This window comes from Trichosurus vulpecula, chromosome 8, assembly GCF_011100635.1.
Source record: "Trichosurus vulpecula isolate mTriVul1 chromosome 8, mTriVul1.pri, whole genome shotgun sequence".
Taxonomy (NCBI): Eukaryota; Metazoa; Chordata; class Mammalia; order Diprotodontia; family Phalangeridae; genus Trichosurus; species Trichosurus vulpecula.
In genome coordinates this window covers 196,810,127-196,831,618 of record NC_050580.1, presented here as the reverse complement: position 1 = coordinate 196,831,618, position 21,492 = coordinate 196,810,127, and the positions used below count along the sequence as shown (strand labels likewise).

General features: G+C 38.5%; 1 protein-coding gene across 3 annotated transcripts in view; it reads left to right on the top strand.

The window, feature by feature from the left end:
- The window catches only part of ZNF106 (zinc finger protein 106), a 77,344-nt gene that overhangs the window by 50,974 nt on the left and 4,878 nt on the right, over positions 1–21,492 (top strand). For all 3 annotated transcript variants that reach the window (XM_036737028.1, XM_036737026.1, XM_036737027.1), the window contains 9 exons: positions 706–851; positions 5,398–5,532; positions 8,516–8,632; positions 15,719–15,910; positions 16,379–16,441; positions 17,138–17,257; positions 18,255–18,326; positions 19,979–20,050; positions 21,151–21,297. In XM_036737028.1, the coding sequence (XP_036592923.1) occupies positions 706–851; positions 5,398–5,532; positions 8,516–8,632; positions 15,719–15,910; positions 16,379–16,441; positions 17,138–17,257; positions 18,255–18,326; positions 19,979–20,050; positions 21,151–21,297 (1,064 nt within the window). The remainder of the gene's footprint in view (positions 1–705; positions 852–5,397; positions 5,533–8,515; positions 8,633–15,718; positions 15,911–16,378; positions 16,442–17,137; positions 17,258–18,254; positions 18,327–19,978; positions 20,051–21,150; positions 21,298–21,492) is intronic.

The window sequence follows — 21,492 nt, the reverse complement described above, 5'->3', positions numbered from 1 at the left end:
ACCCTTTGAATTAGAGACTTCATTACTAGGTTTATGGATAAGATTGATAAGAAGAAAGTCCTCACATACTACAAAAGATTTATAGCAACACTGTTTGTGTTAGGTAAGAATTGGAAGTGCATTGAATGCCCACTGATTGGGGAATGGCTACACAAACTGTATTATTGTGAATGGAATGGAATGTTACTGTGCTGTAAGAAACGATGTGTGCGATGAATACAGAGAAGCATGGAAAGATCTATAAGAACTGGTGCGGGGTGAAGTAAGCACCTTGCCAAAAAAAAAAAAAAACCAATGTGGATTGTGACTACAGTAATGTAAATGGAAAGAGCAACCCCATACCAAAAAAAATAAAAAAAATCAAAAGTGAATGTAACAGAAGTATAAAGATCAAGCATAACTTGAGTGAAAAGATAGGAGAGGACACCCCAACCCCCCACCCCTCCATGAAAGCTGGAGGCCCACAGGTGTTATACATTATATATGTATTTAAACTTTTTCACTATATTGATCAGTTGTACTGGTTTTTTTTCCTTTTTTGGAGGGGGGGGTGGTCTTTAAAAATAGTCATTACTGGCTAGTTCTTAGGAGGGGAAGTGATAATGGGGATAACTATGATGATCATGTAAAAAATAGAAGACATCAATAAAAGCTTAATTTAAAAAGACAAAGAATGTAAAAAGAAAATACATCTTTGTCTTATAGAAATCTCTTCAGAGCCCGGAGATGATGAAGAACCCACCGAAGGAAGTTTTGAGGGACATCAAGCTGCAGTGAATGCTATTCAGATTTTTGGGAACTTATTGTATACCTGTTCAGCTGATAAAACAGTTAGAGCCTATAACTTGGTGGTAAGTAGACTGATTTCTTGGTTTTGTTTTATTAGTTTGGCCTAGCAACACTGTTTCCCCCGGGGAGAATTACGGTTTCATTATTCATTCTTGCCAGTTTCCAAGGAAATAAATTCTTAGTTTTTAACTTAATCTTTAATGATTTTACTTTCCCTTTTAGCAAAGGATTTGTATACCTAAGAAAATCAATACTCTATTTTGTCTTAAAAAATAACTTGATGTTCAGATGCCTTCCCAGTCATTTGATATGTGTGACTATGGGAAAGTCACTTCACCTCTCAGCTTCTTCATCTGTAAAATGAAGGGATTAGACTTAGTGACTTCTAAGACCCCTTCCAGCTCTAAATCTTCTTATCCTGTGATCTAAGTATTAGTCATTGCTGTGGCACAGTCATGAAAATGAATTGGTGCCCAGGGCCTAACTTCAGCTAGGCGGTGACCCAGGAAAATCCCCTACCCTGGGAGAAAGCTCTGGACTTGTTTGCTAGGCTAAAGGTGGGTATAGGAGCTCTCTTAGCCTAGTGTTCTCTTTGGGACATAGTGGAGATTGCTAGAGGCAAACTACTGCATCGGGAAAGAAGGTGAAATCCATAGTTGGCACAGAGTGTTGAATCTAATACATGATTAATAAATGTCGAATTGAAAGGAAAAATATAGAATATGGGTGAGGTCAGATAAGGTGTTTGTAGACTTAATTTCAAAAACAAGTTTTCATAAAGATTTTTTAATTGAACTAAGAATGTAACCAATTGTTTCTGGAATCTGGAATCTTCAGTTAAATACAATTTCAGCCACCAAACAATTTGCTACTCAGATGAAAACTACCCATAATGCTACTTTTATGCTTTTTTAAATCTTTTTTGTTGATGCTTTTTTGTTTCTATACCATATTTATTTCCAAAAATATCATTCACATTTTCTTATTCAGCAAGCTATCCTTTGTAATAAAAATTTTAAAAGAAAGAAAAAAGGAGTTCAATGAAAACACATCAAACATATTTGACAGAAGATGCAATATTCCACAAGCCATTGCCTATGTAATGAAGGGAAGTAAAGTGTTGTCTTTAAAGCTGCTATGATATATGCTTTTGCAAGGATTTTTTTGGCCTGCTATTCTTCTGATGTTTTTAGTTGTTAATTTGTGTTTTTTTTCCTTTATTCTTTCTTGAGAATTATGAACTGGTTTTTCAGTTCATCATTAAGCCCCTACTATGTGCAGGGATTTAGGGATTTTTTATAAAAACAGTAAAGGAACTTGATTTCCACTGAGAGGTACAAAATATAAACATATAAATAAATGTGAGATAATTTGAAGAGGGAGAGATTACTAACAATGAGAGGACTCCAGAAAAGACCCCCCCACCCCAGAATGTAGCACTGAACTGAGCCTTGAAGGAAGCTAAGGATTCCAAGAGCCACAGGTGAGAAGGAAATTCAGGCCAGGCATGGAAAAACCTATGCAAGAGCAAGAGATAAGATGCATCATCCAAAGGCTGTCACTAGGCCGGTTGGGTGGGCTGTAGAGCATGTCAGTGTAACTAATAGGAGATAAGGCTGCAAAGACAGGCTGGAGCCAGAGTGTGAAGAGCTTCAGATACTAAGCTGATGAAATCATATTTTATCCTAGAGGCAGTAGTGAGTTGCTGAAGATTTTTTGAGTAGGAGACTGGCTTAGTCACAGTTGCACTTTAGGAAGATGCTTTTGGCAGCTCTGTGGAGGGTGGAGACTATGCTTGGACACGCAGCACTGAGGAAGGAGGAAGGATCGGAGACCTCCCAGGCATAGGACAGTGCATCCTCCTGGCCAGAACCAGGGTCCAGGAAACAGGAAATGAGAATGCTAGGAAATCTCTCTTTTTCGCCCGTCTCAAATCAGTGTAGCTTTTTCCTGTTTCTTCTGACACTTAATAACTGTGTAACCATGGGCAAGTCATTAACTTCTATGAACCAGTTTTCTCATCTGAAAAATGGGAATAATAAAACCTGTAATACCTACCTCATAGTATTAAATAAGATACTGTATGTTAAGCATCTTGCCTTGAAAGAGCTCATACTTAACAATCAACATTTTGGACAATCTGAAACAGAGTTTCTTTGTTGGGATTATATAATGTTAAGCTGGAAGCAACCTTTGAATTCGTCTAGTTTAACCCTTTCATTTTGAGGTGACTGAGGCCTAGAAAAGGTTAGGTGATTCATGGTGATTCATTCAAGGTGTCACAGCCACTTGGTGTCTGAAGTGGCCATTGGATTTATATAGCTCTTTAAGGTTTGAAGTACTTTGTGTCCATTATCTCATCAGCTAGGCATGGAGTCAGGATGACCTGAATTCAAATCTGGCCTCAGACACTTATTATCTGTGTGACCCTGGAAAAGTCACTTAACTCTGTTTGCCTTAGTTTTCTCATCTGTAAAATGAGCTGGAGAAGGAAATGACAAATTCCTCCAGTATCTTTGCCAAGAAAACCCCAAAAGGGGACATGAAGAGTTGGACATGATTGAAATGACTGAATAACAATACATTCTCTCATTTGAACTTTTACCAAAACCCTTATAGGAACGTGTTATATATTCCCATTTTATCAGTGAAAAAACCAAGGCAGAGAGAGGATGTACCTTGCTGAGGTCTACACAGCCTGTAAGGTTTGTCAGAGTCAGGATTTGAACCCAGGTTTTCTTGACTCCCAAGTTCATCGCTATTCATTACCACTATACTCCCTCTCTTACAGGATTGCCAGTCTATTATTTCTTCTCTAGCATGGATCTTAATATGCAGTTTCCCCATAAGAAGAAAATTCAGTATAGGGAGTGTCAAACTCACATAGAAGAATCCATATAGGGAGCATATTGATTTAGAAAATCACAAATTAACATTATCTATGTTATATTGTATTTTTATTTATTTTGTTAAACATTTCCCAATTATATTTTAATCTGCAGTTTTATGGGTCTTATATACTAAAGATTTATATTATTAGATTTTAATTAAAGGTTTTAAAAAGAGAAAATAATGTTTTTCACTTGATTCCTGTTTAAGGATATTATTTTCTAAACTATTTAGACAGTGGCCTTACATATAACCCATAAATACTGGTCTGAGAGAATGGCATATTTTTAGTATTTTGAGCATATTGTTAGTATTTTTAGGTCAGATAAAGTTTGGTGCAAGGAAATTTTGTCTTTCTGTACTAAAAAAAAATTTCTGAATGTACTTTTTAAAATTTCATGCTTCATATTTCAGAAGGAAATGATGATAGCACTGAAATTTTCTCACAGAAATCATTGTTCTCTTTTATGGAATACCATTGTTCAAATACGAATGCCAAGCATAGCTTAAGAGAAAGTTTATTTAGGCTACATCTAGTCCTCCAACTTGTAAGTGACTGTTCTTGCTAAAAGCAAAACTTTTCCCCAGTATTGTCTATTAAGATAACAAATTGTTGTCCCACTTCTTTCTCCTTCTTTCCTCTACCACCATACCCCAGCTTTTTTTTTTTCAAGTGTGAAGACAGAAATAGACAGTATTAGCTTGGAAAAGAGCATTTTGAAGCACCATAGTCAATGTGGATTACAACGCCAATAGACTTTGCCCATAGAGAATTTACAAAGCCAACAGCAGCAGCATAGGGTAGAGGAGTTGCTGCATGGTGGCAAAATAACTAAGAAGGAGGGGAAGCTGAAGTGGAATTTCTCTCTGGTGAGAATTAATCTGTGCTTTCAGTGATTATCTATTTGAAGTTGTTTAATGCATTTCAACCTTACATAACCTTAGGTGAATCAGTACATTCATTTGTTTTGGCTAAAAGACCTGCAGGCTGTAGTTTTTCTTTTCAGAATTATTGTTTTTTAAAGCATGAAGACAGATTATGAGGAAAAGCTGTATTTCTCTCTAGAAGAGTAGGCCCTATAGGAAGTAAGTACCTGGAGTGTTTGTGCTTCCAGGCTGGCAGTGATCCCATGAGCTGTTAATCCCAGTTAAATATTTCTAGAGAGCTATACTTCAAGGCAATATTTTCTTCAGTGGTCTTTTGGACCTCCTTTTCCATTTGGCTAATTCTTCCTTTTAAGGCATTCTTCTCCTCATTGGCTTTTTGGAGCTCTTTTGCCATTTGGGTTAGTCTATTTTTTAAGGTGTTATTTTCTTCAGTATTTTTTTGGGTCTCCTTTAGCAAGTCATTGACTCATTTTTCATGATTTTCTTGAATCACTATCATTTCTCTTCCCAACTTTTCCTCTACTTCTCTTACTTGATTTTCCAGAGATCTATATTTCAGAAATATAGGCACCTAAGCATACATTCTTGAATTAATGCTGCTTTAATTTGTGTATTGGGGACCCCTTCCCTAAGGTAGAACTACCCTCCCTTAGGGAATAATGTGCTAAAGTATGCATATGCTGCTGTGTTATACATGAGTTATTTGCTACACATGGTGGGCTTATTTTTGTGGACTTATGTCCTGACATATGAAGATATCCCAGAAATAATATTGCTATTTCATATATATCCCAGAGGTAAAGTGCTCATCTCTCCTGGGTTTTGTTTTAGACTAGGAAATGTGTGGGTGTTTTTGAGGGACACACCTCCAAAGTGAACTGCCTTGTGATTACTCAGACCAATGGAAAGAATTCAGCCTTGTATACTGGTTCCAGTGATCATACCATCCACTGCTACAATGTCAAGGTAGGCATACCCTTGGAGAATTGAATGATGTCTTTTTGTTAGCTTATTGTGCAGAATGGGGACAATGAAGGCCTGATGGGGCTTTTCCATACCTCTTCTGTTGCCTCTTTGATTATGAAGGATTGGCCTCTCATTTACTCTAGAGACATAATGTGATATCACAACCCAAGAGATACCGTTTTAGCACGTCGGGGTAAAAATGAGTAGTGTTTCAGGGCCAATACCAGACATATTTGTTAAGGTGATAAAGGTCTTAAGGGTACCTCCTTAACTCCTCTATCAATATCCTGCCGTTCTTCAGGCCCTCATCTCCCTCCTCTGTGTCTCCGTCTTGTTCCCAGATGGTGGTAAACTAATACTGTGTTAAGCCACAGTTAGTGTTTGACCTCTTAATTGATCTCGAACATGGCAAAACCTTTAAGACCTAAAAGAATTCATTTATAATAGTAGAATTATAAGCAGTGAGGCTTATTATTTTTTAGGCAGAGGATAAATACTGCTCCTAAATACCCCTGGGCATAGTACCTGGGTTTGTAGAGAGACGCATCTCAGTAGAGGAGGAACATTCTTTTAAGGTATCTTCAATTGTGTGTCTGTCTGTAGGCTTGACCAGGCTGCCTCACATGACAGAAGCTTCACAACCAGAGGTGGAGAATGAGCCTTTCTCTTCTGCACACTGTCCTCCTAAGGCCTTCAGCCTTGTCCACTCCTCACTTTTTTATTGGAAAGTAAATGACAGTATAACCCATATAACTCAGTATGATCTCTAAAAGTTTGCCAGCCCCTTGTGTATCAAGAAAACAGGGGGAAATTGTCTGGTTGAAGGAAATGTATAATACTAATGATAAGATAATTGTAGAGTATGTTAGAGTTACAAAAGAGTACAGTGGAAAGTACTGGATTTAAAGTCACAGAACCCAGGTTCAAATACCTGCTCTACCACTTCTCTGTGTGACCTTGGGCAAATCACTCTACTTTTCTGGGACTCTGTTTCCTCATCTGTAAAATAAATTGGTTGTCCCAGAGGACTTCTAATGCTCCTTACAGCTCTAAATTTCTGACTCTATGAGCCTCACAATAACTCTGTGAAATGTAGGTGGCACTAGTAAGGGTCATCTTTATGCAGATCGAGACAATAAAGGATTGGAGATAATGGTTTGACCAAGATTCTGCAAATAAATGATATCTTTTATACTCTAGTCTTCTTAATCCATTACTCTTGAGAAAAATCCAAAGTATATATAATCCTAAGGTGGAGGCCCTAAAAGTTGTGACATCTAGGCATTCACAAAGTTTGAGATTGATTCAGTTCATAACATAGCTTTTTTTTCATTTTAAGTTCCCAATGTTCATAAGATCATAGAGTGTAGAAGCCATCTAGTCAATTTCCATATTTTACAAATGAGGAAACTAAGATACAAAGTGGTTAAAGGACTTGCCCAGGATTATACAGCTAGTAAGTGCTAGATGTGGGATTCAAACCACCAGGCTTTCCTGATTCCCAAGTCCAATGCCCTAGTCACTGTATTTCTTCTGTTATGTTATAGTCTTCACGTATTTTTATTCTGTATCAGAATTGTGTTCTGTATTTTGTTTGAACTTGTGATTTCAGGGCTTTCCAAAATGTATTCAAGCATTAGAATCTGTAATCTTTAACATACTACATTTACTGACTGTGAGACTTTGTGAGATTTGAATTATCGTGTGCGTTAGTTGTAGTTGTTCAAAGCATATTAAGAAAGTATAGGCTGTTGACCTGAATGTGTACTTACCACAGGACGTTCCCTATACTTTTTTTTTCTAAGTACGTCCTTGATGTATTACCTTCCCCTTTCCCAGTAAATTCCAGGTAATTGAAGATTCTTTTAAGGGAAGTATTCTGATTACAATTTCTCCTCGTTTTAAAAAACATTTGCTATTATTGTTTTTTAGTTGGCAAAAAATCTGTTTTCTTTCCCTCCAATCCCTCTCCTTCCATTGAAAAACCCTTGTGACACCTATGCATAGCCTGGTAAAACAAGTTCCCACCTTGGGCCACGTCTCAAAAATATGCCTTGATTGCAAATCTCAGACAGTATATTAGTTCTTTTTTCTGAATTAAATTATTTTCAGTGTGCTGTATCTTTAGATGTATCTTGACTATAAAGGTAAGAACTCTTTTCCTTTATAAAGCTGTTTTCCTGTTTTCAGAATGCTTTATCCTCTCATTGCCCCTAAGACACAGCATGACCAACATCTTGTTTTGGGTGAACCAGACATTAGATGATGCTATCCTAGATGGATCCAGCATATTTAGAAGGAAAGATTTTTTTTCTTTCCCAGATCGTTCTACTGTTATCATTCCCACTGAGGTCACTTAAATTTCCTACAGTTATTCTTTCATTGAAGTTTAGTCCCTGCCCAATCAACTCGCTGACTTCAATTGCTTAACAATATAGACACCCATGTGGCATTACTACACTGTTTCTCTTAATACATTTAATACCCAAAACACCAAATTTTGTTTTGTAAACAAATATAAAAATAACAGGAGCACAAAACTGAAATTAAGAGGAAAACAAAAATTCCTTTGGGCAAATCTACCTCCTTAGACCTGTAGTTATAATTTTACAGATTTAGGCAAATCCGTCTGAAGACTTTGCTCCTTGTAAACTGTATCAAAAACTTGCTTCCTTAAATTCCGAAAGCATTCAGGTAACATTGCACCTGACCAAATAAGACGTAACTTTGGAATTCACACCTAATCTACTATACGCTTAGGTATAGAAATTGTTCACCTGTAAACATAGATGGGGTAGATTAAGAAAAACTGAACTTTTGGATCTTTTATTCAAAGAAAGATGGAAACGGGGGTGGGGAGGTGGGGAGGGAAGGATTAGGGTAGGGAAGCTGTGCCTAATTTTATAAACCTTTAGCAGAGGAGAATTTCTCTTTCCGTTGCCAGGAGTTACTGTTAATTTGGACCTTTCCCCCACATTTTCAGACTAGAGTGTGTTTGGAGAAGTTACAACTGGAAGACCGTGTACTCTGTCTTCATAATCGATGGAGAATCCTCTATGCAGGGTTGGCGAATGGCACTGTAGTCACCTTTAGCTTAAAGGTTAGTGGTTGACAAAGAGGCTACATTGCTATGTCTACTTATTTTCTCCACTGAGAAATTTCTTTCCCTTCCTTTTGTTGGGAGGCAGGATGTGCCTCAGCAGATAAGGGTAAGTAGAACCCAAACTTATATTCTTTTTGTCCATACCCTCCCACATCAAGGAGCTCTGAGCCAAATTCTCATTCATCGCAGGTTGTTCTTACCTCTGATAGGTAAAATAGATTAAAACTTAAGTTAAATGTAGGAGGAACTCGAGCCTAGGTATCTTTGCCTCTAGCTTTGTGGCCTATAAGTTACTCATAACTAATCCTGTTTCTATCCGCTTTAGAAAGACTTTATTCTCTTCCATCTCTGAAGGTTAATGTGGCTCTGGGGCCTATCATCTTTTGTTTTTATATATTTATTTTTATATATATATGTATATATATATATGTGTGTGTGTGTGTGTGTGTATGTATGTATGTATATACACATATTATACTGGTTATTATAGGAACTTTCTTTTTTTTACATTTTAAAAAAAATTTACTTAATTTTTTTTATAGGAACTTTTTAACACAGTTTGCTTCAAAATATTTGCAACATGATTTGATTCCTAACTCTAGCTGCCTGTTTTTCTATGGTGGGAATTTGATCACCCCCACTCCTGTCTATACACTCAAGTAAAATCAAGCCTTTAATGACCATCTACTCTGTACTTACCTTTGGATACTAGCTGCTGTGAGCCATGCTGTGCCTTGAACTTGAAGACATATCATTGTCTAATATAATATAAAAGAATAATAGCCAAGAATGGAAGATTAACTAGGATGGTAGGGGTCAAACAAGGCTTTGTAAAAGTATGAACAAGTCAGCTTGAGGGGGGTGTGTGTGTGTGTCTGTGTGTGGTGTTTGTGTGTGTGTGTTGGATGAAGAAGAAGAATGGGGTGAATGAAGTTGGGTATCAAAAGTGTAGAAGTGTTAAGAAGGGCTGCCTTGAAAATCAGGCAGAGGAACTTTATATTTAATATAGGAAGCAGTTAGGGAGCCTTTGTAGATTGTTGAGCAGGGAGGTGACTTCATAAAGATAATATTTTTAAAAAGATTAATGTGGTAGTACTACAGGTTAACTTGAAATAGGGAGAGTATGGGAGTAGGGAGACCAGGTAGGGGGCAATTGAAATAATCATGTGTGAAAGGGATAAGAGCCTAGATTAGGTGGTGACTGGAAACTCAAACCTGAGAAATGTTTCTTGTCAATTTGGCAACGGATTGGATGTAGGGGATGAAGGAAAAGAAAGATTCATAGTTGAGATCTAGGTTTTATATCATTAGGAATCCAGAAGACTCATAGTGCATTAACAGACAGGAAAGTCAACTGATTTTCACCAGAAAATGATACTGGGTCTGACAGATAGTGGGAAACTCAAATGGAAATGTTCCACAGGCATTTATAGATTAGAGAAATAGGATTTTAAGACTTGTTAGGGACTTTAAAGGCCATCGAGTCTGGTATTTTCATTTAATAGAGGACTAGAATTTTGTTGAAAGACAAGACTAGAAACAGATTTAGGAAAAATCATCAAAGCCATATTGAAATCAAAACTAGAAGAGTTATTTAAGGAAGTATGTATGCACATTTGGGATTGTAGTAAGGCAGGAGGTGTGGATATCTGCAAAGGACCAAGGAACTTGAAGAATACTCAGTTAAAGAAAGGGAAGAACCACTAGTGAAGGAAACAGAAGTACCAGAATAATGTAGTTTCATCTTGTCATGGATGACACGGGAAGAGAATTTCGAGGAATGGATGAACCTTAGTATCAATTACTATTCATAGGTTAAAGAAAATTGGAGTGGAGAAAAGGCTACTGGATTTGGCAACAAGCTCATCTTTGACCTATTAGAACACATTTATAATGGGGAATGAATAGAGAAATAGGACTGTATAACTGTGTGGTGGAATTTGGAGGCGTCTCTGCCCTAGCCAGAAGCCCCCATTAATAATTCCCAGTCCCGTTTATGTAGTGGTGAGAAGGATACTTAATCTGAGGATTCAGTAAAATAATGGTAGAACAGCATATATCGCTACTTGGGGTCACTTGCTCATCTTTTTGTCGTTCTGTTTTCTGTGGTTCCCTCTCACTGGCTGAGTTGTCATTCTGCATCAGGCTGGAAATTACGTTGAAAATCCTCCACCGAAGTCCTACTCTGATGCCTCATCGTGGCGTGGAGGTGACCCTGGGTTCTCGAAGGCTATGCCAGCGGAGCGCAAGCTCTGGCAGGTCCTACCAAGCTGGAAAGGCTTCGAGTGTGGGCCCGGCAGCAGACCACGTCTGCTGTCCGAGGACCAGCCTAGCTAAATTCGGAGAGGCTCATCACCAGATTGGCTGCAGGGTGATCTTTCAGCCATAGCGACTCTCATAGAGCATCTGCTAGATTGTAGAGAGATTGTAATCTGTGTCTGTGGATGGAGTACAGAGTACCCACACTGATGAAATCACAGATTCTCTAAGTATTCGTTGCTCATCTGGTACTGATTGATGGCTCGGCCAGCTGTCGTTGGAAAGGAAGGGTCACTTTTTACGTGTGTGGGTGTGTAGATGGAAGTGTGGCACAGGAAGAGTGAGTAGCATTGTAAGAGGCAGCCTCAAAGGCAGGAAGACCTCCAGTCCTGACTCTGATGCACGCTAGCTCTGTGACCCTGAGCAAGTCATTTAACTTGTCTGTTTGCGGTTCTTTAAGATTTAAGTTTCAGAAAAGTTGCTGAACTGCTTTGGTAGCAGGAGTTTTCTCACCCTTGAGTTTCTGTTATAAAAGAATTCACTGCCCCATTCCTGTCTTCTGTCTTTTCCTTTCCTATAACTATTGTGCATCCACACACACAAAACACTTTTTGTAAACTTTATAGGACTATGTAACAGTCATATGTCAGTACTGTTTTTATTGTGTATTGTATTGTTATTATATATTAATTGGACCCTACTTCTGGGGCTCCATTAATACATAATTTTTACCTGCAACCTTAGGGATCAGAAATGAAATGCTACTGGCCCCTCACTTCAAAAGTTTGACAGTAAAGGTAGGCAAGAAATAGGGCAGTTGCTAAAAAGAGCAGCGGTGAAAGGTGATTGTGGGATCTTTCTAAACCCCAGTCATATTGTTTTTCTCATAAGGCTTATGTTTAACAGAGGGGAAGGAGCCAGTAGGAGGAAAGAGACTGATGATGCTGGAGAGGGGTGATAAGGTGTTTGGTTTCTGCCTCTTCTGAAAATGGAGAGGAAAAGATATACAGAGAAATATGTGTTGAGATAGAGATTATGATTAATTGAGGAACTCATGCTAGTTGTCTGCTTTCTGTGTGAAGTAAAATGATGAAGGCCTCAGTTAGGAGCGGTGGAATGGAGTAGGATTCAGAGTGTGAGAGAGGAAAAAAAATTTGGAAAAGTAGTATGAAGGATTTTCCTGAGAAACCATTAGGAGATGCATAATAAAAGTTCTGAATAATTACACTGGCCTTACTGAAGTTGGCAGTGTGAATATGCAGTACATTAAGCAGGTCTTTGTGAGTTCACATCCTTCTCAAGGAATTCTCCGTGGCCTGGGAGGTAGGAGCAGAGAGGCTAGACAATGAGAGTGATGATAGGTAAAGATTTTCATGGCAGAAAATCAGAAGGATATGGAAATAAGAACAACATCAAAGTGGTGCCCAGAGGAGTGTAGGCTTTGTAGAAGGCAGTACTTCTTTGACTATGGATGAGAGGGAATAACATATTGAGTCATCGATGGCCCATATGTGGAGAAGCAAGAGAAATGATAATGGAGGTTGATAGAGAAGAAGGGAAATCTCAAGTTTAGAATGTAAGAAATAGAATAATTCCTCATGATGATTAGAGAGTGGTAGACGATTGATTCAAAGTGATATTATAAGCAGTAAGAGGGTGGCAGTGTGGCTGGGCAGCAAGGAGGAGGAAGCCACTTACCCTTCCTTTTCCATTGAATTAGGAAGTAGGAGAAGATGAGGTTTCCATGAGGGGGATGGCGGTAGGGGAGCACTCAGCGTAGAGCCATGGTAAAGTGTAAAAGTAAAGGTAAGTGTGTAGACAGATGCTAAAAAATAAGTTTAAGGAAATTTATTTATTTAAATTTTTTTTTAAATTTTTGGTTTACAACATTAAGTTCCACAGGTTTTTGAGTTCCAAATTTTCTCTCCCTTCCTCTCCTCCCCACTTCCCCCCCAAGATGGCATGTAATCCATTGTAGGTTCTACATTTACCTTCACATTGAACTTATTTACAGTAACAGTCCACTTGTAAAGAAGAATTATAACCAATGGAATGAATCATGAGAGAGGAAAAATGAAACCAAAAAAGAAGGAAAAAAAGAAAAGCAAATCATTTCATTCAGACTCCATAATTCTTTCTCTGGATGTGCATAGCTTTTTCCATCATGAGTCTTTTGGAGCTGTCTTTGAACCTTGCATTGATGAGAGGAACCAAGTCTATCAAAGTTAGTGTGTCTGTAATCGTGTATAGTGAGTGATCTCCTGGTTCTGCTCCCCTCACTCAGCATCAGTTCATATAATTCTTTTCAGGTTGTAATGAAGTCTGTCTGTTTAGGGAAATTTATTTTTATTGCAATTGAGAATTTATCTTTACTGGAACAGTATAAAAAGGTTGGAGTAGATAAAGTGGTAAAAGTTTGCAAATGGTCTTAGAAAGAATAATTGCAAACTGACAACAGTGATGAAAGTTGCTTTGAATCGTTAATAATATGATAAATGCAAATTAAAACTACTCATTCCTCAAAGTAGCAAAGATGAAAAGAAAGAAAATGGTATTGGATAGGCTTAGACATACTATTTCACTGTGTGTGGCGATGAATTAGGCCAGACTTTGTGGAAAATAATTTCAAATTATGTGAAAAAGTCATTAAACTATTAAATCTTTTCTTACAGTACCTGTTGTATTCCAGGCATTTGTGCCAGGCACTGGAAATACAAAGACAAAAAGGGAAAACAGTCCTTGCCTTCAAAGAGCTTAAGTTGTAGTCAGAGGAGACTAGCACAAATACAGATGAATACAAAATGAATACAAGCTGATGTTAGGAGATAGGTACTCAGAGCTTAGGAGAAGGGGGAAGGTGGCACATGAGCTGAACTTTGAAGAAATGAGGAACTAGGGGACTAGGGAATCTGAGAAAAAGAAGTGAGAAGGGGGAGTACATCCGAGGCACAGAGGACACACAGTGAAGGAACATAAAAGCTGGCATTAATTACATTTGGGGAGACTATAGATGTGTGGTGGGGAGTGATGGATAAGAGGGCTGAAAAAGGAGGTCGGGGCCAGACTGTGAATGAAGGGCTTTATATGCTAAACACAGGAGTTCATATTTGATCCTGGTGGTAATACAGAGCCACTGGGATTCGAATAATGAAATGACATGGTCAGATAGGATCTTTAGGAAAATCTGTTTGGCAGCTGTATGAAGGTAGGTATACTTGTGTCTTAAGCAGTACTCTATCTCTCTGCTCCTCTCTCCCCTTCCCTCTTCCTTTTCCATGTTTCTAAATTTTCTGTTTCTGTTGACGGCATAGTCATCCTGGTTCACAACCTTGAACTCGTCTGAACTCTTTCCTCTGCTTTATCCCTCACATTCAGTCAATTGCAACATCTTATTGACTCTACTTCCCTTCACAGTCTACCTCATATTCATCCCCTTCTCTCTACTCGCTACAGCCGTCTTAGTTCAAGGCGTCATTAGGTCTCTCAACTGAATTATTACAGATGCTTTCTCATTGGCCTCCCTGACTCCAGTCTGTCTCATTCTCTAATCCATCTTCTGTGCTACTGTCAAAGTCACATCCCTGAATAACAGGATGATCATGTCAGTCCCACACTTAGAAAATTCCAGTGTCTTCCTCTTGCTTGTTGGATAAAATACAGCTTTTTATATTTGGCTTTTAAAGCTCATCACAATTTGTCTCAGCCTCTCTTTCCAGACTAATTGCACTTTGCTCCTCTTGGACTTTCTGATACAGTCACATCAGCCTGCTTTGCTATTCCCTATACATAACATTTTATCTCCTGCTTCTATACCTTTGTATAGGCTACCCCCCATGCTTGGACTGCACCTCCTTATCTCCACCTCATAGAATTCCTAAGCTTCCTTCAAAGCGCAGCTCATGTGTCACCTTCTATAGTAGGTTCTTTGGTCTCCAGTTGCTGGTGCCTTCCCCTTGAAAACCACTTGGTATATATCTTAAATTTAATTTAAAATTTCTCTCAATAGAATATAAGCTCTTTGAGGGCAGAGACTTTCTGGTTTTGTTTTGTTTTGTTTTTTTCTGTCTCTGGTCTTAGCATATTGCTTGGAATATAGTAGGCACTAAAATGCTCCCTGAATTGAAATGCACCTAGTGATCCCAGGGCATATATACCCTGAGGACATTAAAGGCAGAAAGGCCCCATGTTTACCAAAACTTTCATATTTAACACTTAAGTAACAAAAAATGAGAACAAAATGAATCTCTCTCACTTGGGGGAATGGCTGAGTAAATTGTGAGTGCAAACATGAATTGAATAAGAAGCAATATGAGGAATTCAGGGAAACAAATGAACTGATGCCGACTGCAGGAAATAGGACCAAAAAAATGACAACTACCATACAATAATGGAAATTGAAGCAACACTAAAAAAAGCAGCAGGCTAAGTAATTGTAATGACCAGTGTTATGCCTGCAGAACAGATGACAAAATGCACTTGCCTCTATTCAGTACGTAGTGGATGTGAAGGCAGGATGCCCTTGGAGCTGTCAGACTCAATCACTGTATTGTTTGGTCTTACTTACTGTTAAAAGGGAGAAGATTGAGTGGGGTGGGCATGAGGACTGGTATCAGGAAATGACTATAGGTTAAAAAATTAAATGTATCCAGAAAAGTATTTTTAAAAAGGAATTTATTAGGGCAGATTGGGTATTGGCAGGATGACAAGGTAGAGGAGGTTTTGTGCCAAAGGACAGTGGCTCCGGACATTACTAACAAATTTTTCTCTGAGGTCTTTGTTCAGCAGGGGATCTACTACTTCATAGATCCATGGTTTGTTTTCTAGACCAACAAGCAGCTTGATATCTTTGAGTGCCATGGTCCTCGGGCTGTTAGCTGCCTGGCTACAGCTCAGGAAGGTGCCCGCAGACTTCTGGTGGTGGGATCCTATGATTGTACCATCAGCGTTCGAGATGCTCGCAATGGATTGCTCCTCCGCACACTGGAGGGCCACAGCAAAACCATTCTCTGCATGAAGGCAAGTATGAGCTTCAGGGTTTTGGGGTAGTGTGTGTTAGGAAGGGTGTGGTTTTGGATGAAATTTTTAACATTCAGAGTCTTCATTTTAAATAAAGAATAGCCCTTCCTTCTGAAAATGATAATTAATAGTTCTGTTTTGTATGTATTATTTTAAGATACACGCACACTGATAAATACACGTGCACAGGTGGTGGCCTGCCCAAAGGCTTGTTAATACTTCATATATAGCAGTGTTTAATTTGAGGTAGATTCAGTCAGAACCCTTGGTGATGATGGAGGGGAGTCTGTCATTGCAGATGTATTTAGTTTGAAAAATAATCTTTTCCACCTGTATTTATATTACAATTACATCAAATCAGTCTGGAAAATAGAATCCAGCAAATGATAATTTGATGTATATCATAGGAATATGACACTTCCAGATCTGTTGCATACTCTGGCTTATTTAAAATATTTTTTCTTTAAGGTGGTGAATGACCTTGTGTTCAGTGGCTCCAGTGACCAGTCTGTCCATGCCCACAACATTCATGTAAGTCATACTGATTCTGGAAGTGATTTCAGCCTAGCAAGTTCCTTGGGATATACATAATAGAAAGCACAACTGTCTTCCATTATAAAGGTTACCAGAATTACACCTGTATGTAAGGGGCTTGGATAGACTGCATTGAGCTTCCTTGAAACAATACCCAAAGGCTTTGATATGCTCAAGACTTCAAGAATAGGTTGAGTTTTATAAGGTTTACCTTCTAACACTTAATTTCAAGATAATACACATACAGTGGGGCTTGGTAAATCAATATGTGGCTCAAGTGTGTAGCTGAGAACAGGAAAAACTAACAGGTGGCCTCTGTTTCCTCATTTCTTAAATGAGGGACAGGGATATTACTTGATTATCTCCAATGTCCTTTTCAGCTCTGACGTTCTGGTATTCTGTGGAATAGCACAACTATGCCCAGACCACTTGAGGCCCTTCTTTTTCCTTGGTAATAGTTTACCTCCATTGAGATAAAGGGAAGATTTCCTTGCTGATCTCTCCCATAGGCCCTCCATTGTGTGTGGGTTTTTGAGCTTAAATTCAGCAATGTTGCTTATGCATTCACTTGTTAGCATTAGAAGTCCCAAGTAGTAGATAATAGTTTATATCTTAAGTAGTGAGTCCTGGAGAAAAGACTTAGGGGTTTAATGATTTTTCATTAATTCTTCCTTCCCCCTTATTCTGCTATAGACTGGTGAGCTGGTACGAATCTATAAAGGTCACAACCATGCAGTGACTGTGGTGAACATTCTGGGGAAGGTCATGGTGACTGCCTGCCTGGATAAGTTTGTTCGTGTCTATGAATTACAGGTAGATTCTCAAACCATATTTTGGTAACATGGTCCACCAAGGTCATCTGGGTTTGATACTTTTTTTCTAGTTGTAGGAGTGGGGCAGGAGGCAGAAAACATAAGGGTTGGGTTCAGGGATTGGATCAGAATGGGATGGTTAGAATAACTGATTCCGAAAGAAGGGGCACCACGTTAGCAGATATTATTGAGGGGGGAAGGAATGATACTATAGAGTTAAAAAAGACAACCAACTTCAGCCCTCAGAGTGTTACGGGCAAAGTCCAAAACTACTAAACGGCAGAACTAAATTATTTTTAGCAAGCAACTGAAGGTCTTAGAAGAATTCTCATGCAGGGGCAATGTCTCAAATATGGAACCTTACAAAAGGTTAGTGACCAAACTTTTCATTCTTTCTGGTTACTAAGCCTCTCCTTGAGGGGTGTACCTTGTGGTTTTCTTTTTTTTAATTAATTTTTAATTGTCAGACAAATTCTTTTCCTCTCTCCCACCTCCCCCCATGGTGGGGCGGGGGGAACCAAAATCCTTGTGTAATAGGCACAGTTAAGCAAATCCCCTTTATCAAATTCCCATATTGTTCTTGTCCAGTAATGTGTCCCCTTCTGCATATTAGTCCATCTCTGGGTAGTATCCTTCATCATCAGTTCCCTGAAATCATACACCAGGTGATTTTCACAGAAGCCCAAAACTCTCTAGTGTGATGGAAAGAGGGAGGAGTATGTTAGCAGTTGTGAGGAGCTGGGTTCTATTCTTTTGTTACTAATTAGTTGTAGGACCTTAATCAAGTGTCTTAGTCACTTTTCTCTGAAGTTAGTTTTCTCTAAAGTGAAGGGGAATATAATGAATGCTAAGGTTCCTTTCAGCTGCAAGATGCTATGTTCCTATGACTCATTTTTGGTTTTGTATTCTACTTCTATGGAGCCTTGGTGATCATGTTCGATAAACATGTATGAATAACCTTTCTTCTAATGCTTTTTTTTTTCCCTACCCTACCCAAGTCTCATGACCGTTTGCAAGTGTATGGAGGACACAAGGATATGATAATGTGTATGACTATTCATAAGAGTATGGTAAGTGCTGCTACTGTCATATATTAACTTTTGTAAGTGATCTCTCTCTGATAGATATCCTCCAGATAGCACTGATATCTCTGGCACAGAGAGGGAGAGAGGGAGTTGGCCTCTGAGTTAAGAGGATCTTGGTTCACATTCAAGGCTTCTGACACATATTGGCTGTGTGGCCCTGGGCAAGTCACTTCACTTGTCAGTTTTCCAGAGTCTCTGAGACTCTAAATTGCAGATGGCTTCAAATTGCCTTGGTAGTGGGTACCTAAACCAGGGAAAGTGAAAACAGAGAAAACTATAAGAAAATATGGCAACATATCACAAAGATTATGCACAAGCTGACCAGATTGCGTTTATACCAGAAGTGCAATTATTAGGAAAACTACGAATATACCAATTAATAACAAAAGCAACAAAATAAGATGATTATACCAATAGATGCTGAAAAGGCTTTAAAACTAACAGAAATAAATTATAGAAAATATAAGAATAAACAGATCTTTCCTAATGGGATAAGTAGTATCATAATGGAGAGAAACCAGCTTGGTATGCTGAAGAGGACAACACCCCAAATTCTGGAACATAGTTAAGCTGTACTAGAATTCCACATAATGGGAACAACCTGGAAGTAAGATCAGGGGTAAAGCAAGGATTTCCATCATCACCACTATTTGATATAGTCCTGGAAATGCAGGCAAGAAAATAAAGTTGAGGGAATAAGCATAGTCCAGGAAGAAACAGAATTACCACTTTTTGTAGATGATATGATAGTTTACTTAGAAAACCCTAGAGTCAATTAAAAAACAAAAAGAAAAGTAATTCTATCAGACTTCTACTCTTAATATTTACCAATATGACCAGACTTTCAAGTACTTTGAATTAGTAGACAGTTGATTAGTTACATGGTATTTGCCAGTAATCTGGGATAGAAACATAGGCAGGGATTATAAAGCAAAATAATTAAGCCTTTACCAGGAGTTGCCAGAAATGTTAGTAAATTTCAGCTCATCCGTCTTCCTTATGCATCACTGGGATGGGTTGGTGGAACAAGTCACAAGATTAATGGTGAAACCTGTACAGCTGCCAAAGACGAGAGGCATTGTGTTCCCTTCTCACTTGTTACGTTTCATCAGCTTCAACAGTCTGAGCTTCAGTTTCCCAAGAAGCTCAATTCTTTTGTCATAACCAGATAACTTGTGTAAATTTGGACAAGTCTTATAGACACTTCCTGAGTTTCAGTATTCATCTGCGCAGTGAAGCCATTGGGCTAGCTCTGTAATGTTCCTTCTGACACCTTCCTCCTGAGATTATGTCCAGTTTTCTTTGATGTATCTTGTTTATATGTAGTTATTTGCATGTTGTTTCCCTCCTGAATATCTTTTTCCTCTTTAGCTCCTTAAGAAGAGGGACAGTTTTTCCCTTTCTGTGTATCTCCAGGCATATAGTAGGTGCTTTATAAATACTTGCTAACTTAGTGTTAGCAGTCTGATTCTGGAGTTGTTTTGTTTTTCTTGTTATTGCAATGTATCTATGTTCTGGACATGCATGTGCCCACAAACATAGTCACCACCCATTTCCTATGGCTACAACTAATTTCTGAGTTTTATTTTAAAGGGCTTTTTTTTTTCAGTTGGGCTTAGTGTTCTTTTCTTTTACAGATTTATACTGGCTGTTATGATGGTAGCATCCAGGCCGTAAAGCTAAATCTAATGCAGAATTTTCGCTGTTGGGTAAGGAATACCTTCTAACTGGAGACCTTGAAGGAGAGACTGGATAAAAAGGGTCAGGATTATTATAAAAGGGATTCCTACATATGTGTAGTTTGGACTAGAAGACCTCTGAATTACTTGCCAACTCTGAGACTCTGGTGTTCTCTGAGCAGACCTTTTCTTGCTGCTAGCATATTTGTAGTTCATGCTACTTGTTCTCAGGTTAATTTTATGGAACTTCATGATCACTATCAATATTTATTTGAATACCTGCTGAATATGTGACAGATACCACCCTAGAGGGATCTTATTAATATGTTATAGATATTATCTTCTGAGTGCTTATGGTATCATAGGAGTGGCAAACACTAAAATAACTACATATTTAGACAACTTTTATATGCATTTGTACTTTATTCTGAAGATAAAGCATGCTTGGAGATAAAAGTTAGATATATACAGAGTGTTCAGAGAAATCTCTTGTAAGACATGCTCTTTGGAGAATGGGAGGTCGGTGGTTCACAGTCTTGTGGAATCAGGGACAGACGCTCTTGCTCTGCAGATGAGAATAGCCTACAGAATTCTGGAATGTGACTTAGCTGCTCCGTTGACTATGCCGTAGGTGTCTATGCCAGCTCATTTGTCAATTGTATCTGTAACTGTCTCCTTTGAGATTCTCTCATTTGCCTAAAAAGAATAATTTGTGATCCTGAAATATTCCCTATTCCCAATCTCTGAGCTTCTTGCTCAGCAGCAACTAAGTAAATCCCAAACCCTGAACTTTCAGGATTCTTCTGGTGGTGTACTTATGATTATCTTGAGTCTTAACCCAAGTATGGCCTACTCATGTACCAGACCTTCCTGTGTGATTTATATTTATAGCTTAGTGTAACTTGGATATATTTGTACTTTATCATCCTCTGCAGAGGCAAGTAAAACGCTTCATTCAGCAGGTTTCAGAGTTCCCAAGTCTTCTAGGAATTAATGAAATAGCAGAGATAGAGAGTTGGGGAAATTCCTTGGTTTTTATGTGTACATAGGTCCAAGGGAGGAAGTTCTCTACATTTTTACTTCCTTGGTTACCTTTAACTTTTTCCTCTCATCTTTTCTTTTGCCTCCAGTGGCACGGCTGCTCATTGATATTTGGAGTTGTGGATCACCTCAAACAACACTTGCTAACCGACCACACCAACCCAAACTTTCAGACTTTGAAATGTCGTTGGAAGAATTGTGATGCGTTCTTTACTGCTAGGAAAGGATCCAAGCAGGTACGTGTGACCTGGGAGTTAGGAGACCTAGCTTCTTATCCCATTTCTGCTATTGCTAGCTAGCTGTGTAAACTTAGTTGTTTCGTATGAGGGGAGTGTTGTAATAGGTGATAAGTCTTTGAGGTCCTTTCCAACTCTGAAATTATAAGAGTCAAGGTAATTCAGTAACTCTTGATCAACCTGAGGACCCCTAGA